The sequence below is a fragment of the Podarcis pityusensis genome, assembly GCF_964106645.2.
Source record: "Podarcis pityusensis genome assembly, chromosome: 18".
Taxonomy (NCBI): domain Eukaryota; kingdom Metazoa; phylum Chordata; class Lepidosauria; order Squamata; family Lacertidae; genus Podarcis; species Podarcis pityusensis.
In genome coordinates this window covers 1,536,075-1,545,971 of record NC_138043.1, presented here as the reverse complement: position 1 = coordinate 1,545,971, position 9,897 = coordinate 1,536,075, and the positions used below count along the sequence as shown (strand labels likewise).

The following is a 9,897-nucleotide window of genomic DNA, read 5'->3' as shown; positions in this document are numbered from 1 at the left end:
TCTGCATTTAGGTCGCTATGATAGCTTAAAAACGGGTTTGAAACTGTTTTTTTTTCTTTTTCTTCTTTTCTTTCTTAAAGTTTGTAATATAGATATGTCCCAAATGATCTTGGGATATTTATTTTTGTTGCGGGGGTTAGGAAATTTAAGAAAGGGACAACCAGCGAAACGAAACAAAACAGGAGGGGGGACAAAAACCCCATATTTTTAAAAATTTTCGTGCTGGGCGGGGAGCGTTTTCGGAGAAACAGCACCGTGGGGGGGGGGGGAATCTTAACTTTTTGTTTAAAAAAAGAGGCTCGCGCACTGCAGAGAACAAATTGTACCTTGGTTCCCGTTAAGCTATATTTTTTTAGATGGGATGGGCGAGGCTGCGTATCCTTTTCAGCCTGTTTAGATTGTTTTTGGGGCTCTTTCTCTCTCTCTCTCTTTGTTGCTATTGGGGATTTTTATATATATATTAAAAAAAAAAAGATAAAAATCGATCCTTGCTTTTTCATGGGGGGCGGGAGGGGTGAGTGGCCCCGATCCAGGTACAGTTAGCCATGACTTAAGTCTTAATGGGAAATGAATGGACTCGACGAAACTCTCTTTTTTTGCTTTCAATGGACAAGGGGGGGCGGTTTTAAGTCATGCCTAGCTGAAATTTGGATTTGGGGACCGGGGGCCGCTATGGGGTGTTGTTTTATCCCCCTCTTTTTGCTGCCTACATTGTAAAATCCAGCTGTACGTAAGTGGCTGAGAATCCTTGTTATTAAATCAGATACACATTATAGTTTTGAAAGATATATATATGGTATAAATATATATATATGCCTAACCCCCGTTTTAAAAAAAAGGAGGAGGAGGAGGAGGAAAATGGAAAGAAAAAGAGTATTTGGTGGGTGGGGAGGGCAACACGGAATAGAGGGGATGGACCCACATTTTTGGACTGAAATCACAAATTTCTGGGATCGGGCGGCTGGGGTTGGGGTAGCACGGGGGGTTTTAAATTGTGTTTCCGAGTGCCTCAAGATATGGATTGTGTTCATTTTTTAAAAAAATAATAATAATAATTTTATACAAGTGTCAAGAAAAAACAACAACAGCTGGCTGGATTATTTGGAATTTTTAAATAATCCTTAACTTTTTTAAAAGTAGAATTTTGAGAACTGTCCTGTATATAACAGTAATGTAGCAATAAATTTGACATTTTATAACAATATTACCTTCCCCCCCCTCTCCCCGTATCTGTCTCTCAGATGTTGTATACCTATCAATGAAAAAGTTGTAATAAAGGTTCTACCTTGTACTAAAATTGCTTTATTTTTCCTGGTTCTCTCGCTCCCCCCTTTCATTCCTGACCTTCACGCGAATGTCGTGTTCTTGCTTTTATTTTTTTAGGTGGGAATAAAAGGCTGCCATCCTAGATGCCACTTATTGAACTCAATAGGAATTACTCCTGAGTAGATAATGTTTTGGGGAGTTTTTATCTAGGGTTGCCACGCGTCTGGAATTTAACTGGTGAAAGCAGCCTGTTAAATTGGCAAAATGTCCCGGATTTTGAAGTTGTTTGCAATCACTTTTGTTCAGCAAAGCTGAGTTTAGCAAACTGAAGAACTTTGCGTTTCCTTAAAAATGAAAAAGCTCATTTTGCCAATTTTCCGAATATCCCCCGGACTTTATTTTCGCCCCTTTAATCCAGGACATTATTTGGCAACTCAAGAAGAAGGACTTCCTTTTGTCTGTGAAAGAATCTGTATTTTAAGAGACTTTTGAGGGCTACAGCCCTGACTCCCATTTACCTGGGAGCAAAACCTATTAAATACAGAAGTTCCCGGGATCAACTCATAGACATTCTTTTCCTGAAAGACATCCCATTTGAAACCAGCAGCTTGCTCTAGGATAAACGGTTCCCACCCATAGCTGTCAACTTTTCCCTTTTCTTGCGAGGGATCCTATTTGGAATAAGGCAATTTCCCACTGTTGCAGGAATTTATGTATAGGTTTTTTGGGGGTTGCCCCTCCAGCAGATATCATGCACATGCAGCCCACTACCAAAACCAGCACCATCGCTTTTGTGACTTTTGTGATTTGTCCCCACAAAACATCGCAGTTTCTTCCTATCTATTCAAAGGGCCTTTGCTGCACGATACCAAATGTAAGAATTCACTGATCAATGTATCTCTGTACTGGTTCACTGGGAAACTTCAGAAATTCATCTAGACCTGTGAGCTCAGCTACTCAGCAGCCCCTCTGCCTGAGTGATAATTCCTGGCCTCCTGATACCTGAGTGCCAGACAGGTAGCCATTCCAGAAAGAACAAACCCAGATGAAGACAAAAGGGTGGGATGAACTTGGCTGGGAAACAGGGAAATGTAAATATATTTTTTGTTACACTTGATGGGTGTTTGGTGGAGGGCAAGGGGAACCATGGGGCAGGGTCCAGGATGCTCAGATTGTGGCTACCAGACCTCCCCTTTCATGATGTAACCGTGATGTATGAGTGATGTAGTTGGGGGGGTGTAACATGGGGATTGGAAGGGACGCGGGTGGCGCTGTGGATTAAACCACAGAGCCTAGGACTTGCCGATCAGAAGGTCGGCGGTTCGAATCCCCGCAGTGACGGGGTAAGCTCCCGTTGATCAGTCCATGCTCCTGCCAACCTAGCAGTTCGAAAGCACACCAGTGCAAGTAGATAAATAGGTACCGCTCCGGCGGGAAGGGAAACGGCGTTTCCGTGCGCTGCTCTGGTTCGCCAGAAGCGGCTTAGTCCTGCTGGCCACATGACCCAGAAGCTGTATGCCGGCTCCCTCGGCCAATAAAGCGAGATGAGCACTGCAACCCCAGAGTCGGCCACGACTGGACCTAATGGTCAGGGGTCCCCTTTACCTTTACCTAAAATGGGGCCACAACCTCAAACTCCTTAAAGCAGTATTAAGGGCAGCAACACTTAACGAAAAGCCTGGGAAAATAATGCATCAGGCATAATTTCCAAATAAGCTTTTGAGTTTTCAAAGCAATGAGAGCAGCCAGGATCCCACCGGAAATTTCAAAAACTTCACATTTGTAAATCACACCAAATGAACTTGTGCAAAGTTAACCAGTTGCACTTAACCTTGTGCAGCTGAGCCACTATTTAATTTAAATATTAAATTAAATATTTAAATTAAATAGTGGCCCAGCTTCACAAGGTGTGTGTGTGTGTATTGCACCAATATATATTTAAATTAACTTTGCACAAGTTCATTTGGTGCGATTTACAAATGTGAAGTTTTTGAAATTTCCAGTGGGATCCTGGCTGCTCTCATTGCTTTGAAAACTCAAAAACCTATTTGGAAATTATGCCTGGTGCATTACTTTTGCAGGCATTTTGTTAAGTTTTGCTGCCCTTAATACTGCTTTAAGGAGTTTCAGGTTGTGGCCGCAGCCCCTCTGGCCGGTTATAGCTGAAATTCAACATTATTATATCTAAAGGGAGCTCTTCCCTGATATTAATCAGGCACTGCAGTAGACAGCGCACTCCCCGCTCGCCTTGAAAACAAAACAACTTGGCGGGGGTCCTTCGACGAGGAGGGCAATGGAATGAGGCAGAAAGTCGGCGCCGCGCAGGCGCGTTAAAGCAAAGCGGGCAATGACTGACCATAGATCTTCTTTAAATTAGAGTCGCGCGCCTACAGTCTTCTTGCGAGGTTGATTTTAAAATATATCTATATAGATACAGTATATATATATTTTTGCGTGTGTTCTCTCTCTCCCATTCACTAAAAAGCAGGCGGCAAACGTATATTTTTGCATTTTAGAAATACTTAAAAGCGTCTAACATTCAGATCAAAGGAATACCAGATTTGGGGCATTTGGTTTTTGGAGATTTTTGCCTGGGATTCATCAACAATCCCCAGACAATGTCAATGAATCTCCGTTGTGGTTTTATCTTGTGAACCGCCCTGAGACCTTGGGGAATAGGGCAGTATAATAATAAATCTTATAATTATTATTGTTGTTGTTGTTATTATTGCAGGCAGAGTCTGAAAGTCCATGGCTCATGTACGGCTCTCCAAGAATGCTAATATATTCCTAGCATGCTTTGATTTGATTTGATTTGATTTCGGTTTATTATATTATTTGATGATTATGCTGTATTTGTGTAACATGCTCTATCATGTTATCCCCAGTAGTGATGTACGGAAGTGAGAGCTGGACCATCAAGAAGGCTGATCGCCGGAGAATGGATGCTTTTGAATTCTGGTGCTGGAGGAGACTCTGGAGAGTCCCATGGACTGCAAGAAGATCCAACCTCTCCATTCGGAAGGAAATCAGCCCTGAGTGCTCACTGGAAGGACAGATCCTGAAGCTGAGGCTCCAAGACTTTGGCCACCTCCTGAGAAGAGGAGACTCCCTGGAAAAGACCCAGATGTTGGGAAAGATGGAGGGCGCAAGGAGAAGGGGACGACAGAGGACGAGATGGTGGGACAGTGTTCTCGAAGCTACCAGCATGAGTTTGACCAAACTGTGGGAGGCAGTGGAAGACAGGAGGGCCTGGCGTGCTCTGGTCCAGGGGGTCACCAAGAGGCAGACACCACTAAACGACTAAACAATAAAATCATGTTATCGCAAATGAAAAAATCAAAGGCAACATGGGTAAATACTGGCACTACATCCTTTGGGCCAGAAACTAGGCAAATGATGATGATCATATTATTATCTTATTACTTACAGGTAGGTAGCCGTGTTGGTCTGCCATAGTCGAAAGAAAACAAAATAAATAAATAAAAATTAAAAAATTCCTTCCAGTAGCACCTTAAGAGACCAACTAAGTTAATTATTGGGATGAGCCGTTTGTGTGCATGCACGATAATAATAAGTTTGTTTATTATTAATTATTGTTATTATTATTATAGCAGCTGTATTTGAGATGTTCTATCATAGGCTGGTATTAATAATAACAACGAATAAATGCAGAAATAAATAAATGCAATAAAGCTGCATTTGCGGTGTTTCATCATGGGCTAATAATAATAATAATGGACTACACTGCAGGGTTGTCGTCCATCTCAACGTCCTTGCCTAGGACTTGTGCCATACATTACGCGGCTTTGGCCGCTAGATGGCGCTGGATTCAGTTCTGTTGCGCGCGAAAAGCAGGCTCGCAACCCGACGGCGCGTTGGCGACTCTTCTTCAAGTCTATATGTACGAGGAGCGGAACAGGCGACGCCGCGCACGCGCCGACGTAACAACGGAGCGGGGCGGAAGGAAGGAAGCGCACGCACGCCGGAAGGGAGCGCACGCACGTCGGAGGGGGGGAAAGGGCGGTAGTGCGCAGGCGCGAGGGAGAGGTGACCTTCCAGGCGGAAGGATGCTGAGCAAGTTCATGGGTCCCCGTTACGGGCAGCTCCTGCGCAACTGGTGAGTGGGGGGGGGGAGGGGGTTTTGGGAGGGGGGAAGGTCGGAGAAGGGGCGGGGCCTCGCTTTGGCCCCGCCCAGCCCTGCTCCAAAAGGGTGGGGGGGTCACCCCCCAAAAAAATTTAACCCCCCCCCACTTCCAAAATTAAGCCCCATCCCTAGTTGGACAGGCTTGCTGGGAAATTCAGGGCCAGAAATGACATTTTTTACACCCCCCCCCCCCGGCCACCCAGTTAACCTGCGGAACTCACTGCCACAGGAAGCGACCGTGGTCAGCTTTGGAAGAGGGTTCCTGAGAATTCCCCTGCCTGTAATGGTATAAAAGAATATGGAAAAACTGGATTTTCAATACGTAAAAACTCCGTGCTATAATATATTAAGATTAAAGATCAGGATAAAATAAGGAGGGAAAGGAATTGCTGAACTAATAAATTGAACTGGAATACAAAAAAAGGGAGGCATGAGGAGGTCCGGGAAACAAGTAAATGAAAGATAAGTGATGAAAAGATGGAATTGTTTTTATTTTATTTTTTGGTATTTTTCTTTTCTCTATTTTTTTTTTTATTCTTATCTATGTAACCTTTTTTTTGAAACTTTAATAAATATCTTAAAAAAAAAAAATAGAATTCCCCTGCCTGTTCCCCAAAGCAGGGTGGTGGGGCAGGGCAGGTAGTAAAGGATAGGATAAAGGTAAAGGGACCCCTGACCATTAGGTCCAGTTGCGGCCGACTCTGGGGTTGCAGCGCTCATCTCGCTTTATTGGCCGAGGGAGCCGGCGTACAGCTTCCGGGTCATGTGGCCAGCAGGACTAAGCCACTTCTGGCGAACCAGAGCAGCGCACGGAAAGGCCGTTTACCTTCCCGCCGGAGCGGTACCTATTTATCTACTTGCACTACTGGCGGCCCGGTAGACCTGAAGGAGCGTCTCCACCCCCATCGTCCAGCCCGGACACCGGGGTCCATCTCCCGAGGGCCTTCTGGCGGTTCCCTCCCTGTGAGATGACAGGGAACCAGGCAGAGGGCCTTCTCGGTGGTGGCGCCCGCCCTGTAGAACGCCCTTCCAGTAGACGTCAAGGAAATAAACAGCTTTCTGACTTTTAGAAGACACCTCAAAGCTGCCCTATTTAGGGAAGCTTTTAATGACTGATGTTTTAATGTATTTTTAATCTTTTGTTTGGAGCCGCCCAGAGTGGCTGGGGAAACCCAGCCAGATGGGCAGGGTAGAAATAATAAATGATGATGATGATGCCGGAATTTGAACCCAAGACCCTCTGCATGCATAGCAGATTTTAGTGTATTTTTAATTTTCTCTTGGAAGCCGCCCAGAGTGGCTGGGGAGACATAGCCAGATGGGTGGCGTAGCAATAATAAATTACTACTACTACTACTACTCCTTGGAGGCTTTCGAAACAGAGGTTAGGTGGCCGTCTATGTCAGGGATGCTTTGGCCAAGATTGCTGGTGGGGTTGGACTGGATAACCTTTGGGGGTCCCTCCCAACACCCCTACGGTTCCGAAAGCTCAATGCGAACCGCACGTGCTTCCGCCTCAAACATGCCCAGAGGTACGCGAGCGCCGCTTCTGTTCTCTCTCCTTCCCGCAGGGTGCCTACGTTGAGCACATGGGGGACCGTGGGCGCCGTGGGGCTGGTCTGGGCCACGGACTGGAGGCTGTTCCTCGACTACGTGCCTTGGATCAACGGCAAGTTTAAGAAGGACGACTGAGTGGAAACGAGCCCTTCTCTGCAAGAAGGTGGGTCCTCTTTGGATAATGAACCTGGGCTTTTTGCGGCCGCGACTCTCGTGCTTTGGAATCGGTTTGGGGGGGGGAAGCACGACTCCCCTTGGCAAATACCTTATTTTTTGTATGGCAAAACCATACAAACCCTATCAGAAAAAATACCGTATTTTTCACTCTATAAGACGCACCAGACCACAAGACGCACCTAGTTTTTGGAGGAGGAAAACAAGGGAAAAAATATTCTGAATCTCAGAAGCCAGAACAGCAAGAGGGATCGCTGCGCAGCGAAAGCAGCAATCCCTCTCGCTGTTCTGGCTTCTGGGATAGCTGCGCAGCCTGCATTCGCTCCACAAGACGCACACACATTTCCCCTTACTTTTTAGGAGGGGAAAAGTGAGTCTTATAGAGCAAAAAATACGGTATCCCGTCCCCCACCTTGGGACTGGGAAGCGTCCCTGCAAATGGGGTTCTGCGGCGCCGGGAACGACTCCCCTTTTGTGTTTTAATGTTATATTTTAGTCTTGTTTTTAAAGCTATATTTCAATCAATTGTTTTTATATTTGGTGTTAGCCGCCCTGAGCCCGGTCTTGGCCGGGGAGGGCGGGGTATAAATTAAATTTATTATTATTACTGTATTTTTTGCTCTATAAGACTTCACTTTTCCCCTCCTAAAAAGTAAGGGGAAATGTGTGTGCGTCTTGTGGAGCGAATGCAGGCTGCGCAGCTATCCCAGAAGCCAGAACAGCGAGAGGGATTGCTGCTTTCGCTGCACAGCGATCCCTCTTGCTGTTCTGGCTTCTGAGATTCAGAATATTGTTTTTCTTGTTTTCCTCCTCCAAAAACTAGGTGCGTCTTGTGGTCTGGTGCGTCTTAGAGAGCGAAAAATGTGGTATTTATTATTAGGCACGGAGCCCAAGCGAGGCCCCTTTGCAAGCTGCGAGGCAGAGTGCCAGGGGAGTCTCTGGCTTGTGTTTCTCTTGAGAAACAAATGAGTGCATGGGGAAAATGGATCGCTCCGTCGGTTGCAGCGTAGGTGCTGATAATGTCAAGGTTGCTGGTTTGATCCCCGTATGGGGCAGCTGCATCGTCTGGGCAACCACCTGCTACTAGAACGTGGGTAGGCAAACTAAGGCCCGGGGGCCAGATCCGGACTGTTCATAACGTAGGGATATTCTTCCCAACGGTGAGCAGGGGGGAAGCAGAGCCAAGCGACAACAACTCGCTAGAATGCCGTTCGCAGCTCCTGCTCAGGCTTCACGGAAAAAGCATTCTGGTTCCAGAAACTCATTCCGACGGTGCAGATAAAATATAACGGATAGAATCCTACAGGGCTGGTGTCTTAGGGTGTGGAAACGGTCCAGATCCAAGGGGCATCTTCACTTCACAAGTGCCCAATAAAGGTAAAGGGACCCCTGACCACTAGGTCCAGTCGTGGCCGACTCTGGGGTTGTGGCGCTCATCTCACTTTACTGGCTGAGGGAGCCTGCGTACAGCTTCCGGGTCGTGTGGCCAGCAGGACTAAGCCGCTTCTGGCGAACCAGAGCAGCGCATGGAAACGCCGTTTACCTTCCCGCCAGAGCGGTACCTATTGATCTACTTGCACTTTGACGTGCTTTCGAACTGCTAGGGGGGCAGGAGCAGGGACTGAGCAACGGGAGCTCACCCCGTCATTGCGGGGATTCAAACTGCCGACCTTCTGATCGGCAAGTCCTAGGCTCTGTGGTTTAACCCACAGCACCACCCGATAGCCAGGTGCAAAATGCTAATTTTGAACACCGGCTACACCTTATCTGCTTCGGCTGTCCTCATTGTCTGAGCGATTCCTGCAAAGCACCAGATGTTTTTGCGACGTCCTTTAATTGTTCTCCTTTTCCCTCCCTTTTGCAGAGCAACCCGTTTGGTCTCAGAGAAGCTTCCTTTTTCTGCCTGCTGGCGCTTCGAAACTGTGAATCCTTCAAACTTCCCGGCGCCGCCGAAACCTTCCTTTTTCCTCTCGCCGAACGGCGGATGATGCGCCGATAATGTCAGAATGAATAAAGCCTCTTTTAGTGCACGGGAAAATGTGCTGTTCTTGTAGACGTTTTGCTTCTCTGCAGAGTCAAATGTCGCACAAATCACGGCGCAAAAATCTCACACGTTGGCCGATATGGAAGCCGTTTTTGTGCACAGGTCTGGGGTTCAAAATTGCCACTTTGCGGTTGCCTGTTTTACGTTTCCGACTGGGGTGTGCAACCCTTTTCCTCCCATCGGAATTTCAGCAATTTAGGTCCCATCTGCCCTTTACATCTGAAGTAGAATCATCGAGGCTTTTGCCCCCCAAAAGTCCTGGGAACTGTAGTTTGCCAAGGGCTGTTAGGAGACTCCCATTCCCCTCGCAGAGCTCCAGTTTCCAGAGAAGTTATATTCCAGAAATCGTAGTTCTGTGGCGGGGAATAAACGTCTTCTAAAAACTGCAGTTCCCGGTATTCTTTTTGCAAGAAGCCATGTGTGTTTATGATGCCTTAAATGCACAGGGCACCTTGCGCCGTTGCTGCTTCCACGATATCCGTGAAGCGTCACAATCCTGGATCCACGGCGTTAGAAACTCAGATATATAATGACTCTTTAAAACAGGATTGCGGTCGCCAAACCGGAAGGTTGCCATTTTGGGGCAAGACGGCTGCTCTAAAGCATGGAGGGGCAAACTAAGGCCCAGGGGCTGGATCTGGCCCAATCGCCTTCTCAACCCGGCTGCGGACAGTCTGGGAATCAGCGTATTTTTACATGAGTAATTGTT

At 46.7% G+C, this 9,897-nt stretch overlaps 2 protein-coding genes across 3 annotated transcripts in view; one reads left to right on the top strand and one right to left on the bottom strand.

Moving 5' to 3' along the window:
* UQCR11 (ubiquinol-cytochrome c reductase, complex III subunit XI) overlaps positions 1 to 9,182 on the top strand; it is a 36,906-nt gene extending 27,724 nt beyond the window's left edge. Inside the window, exons 2-4 of the mRNA XM_080989332.1 lie at positions 5,331 to 5,386; positions 6,985 to 7,133; positions 9,009 to 9,182. Of these exons, the coding sequence (XP_080845458.1) occupies positions 5,337 to 5,386; positions 6,985 to 7,105 (171 nt within the window). The 5' untranslated portion in view covers positions 5,331 to 5,336 and the 3' untranslated portion in view covers positions 7,106 to 7,133; positions 9,009 to 9,182. The remainder of the gene's footprint in view (positions 1 to 5,330; positions 5,387 to 6,984; positions 7,134 to 9,008) is intronic.
* The window catches only part of KISS1R (KISS1 receptor), a 299,078-nt gene that overhangs the window by 171,767 nt on the left and 117,414 nt on the right, over positions 1 to 9,897 (bottom strand). The gene's annotated exons all lie outside the window — the stretch shown is intronic.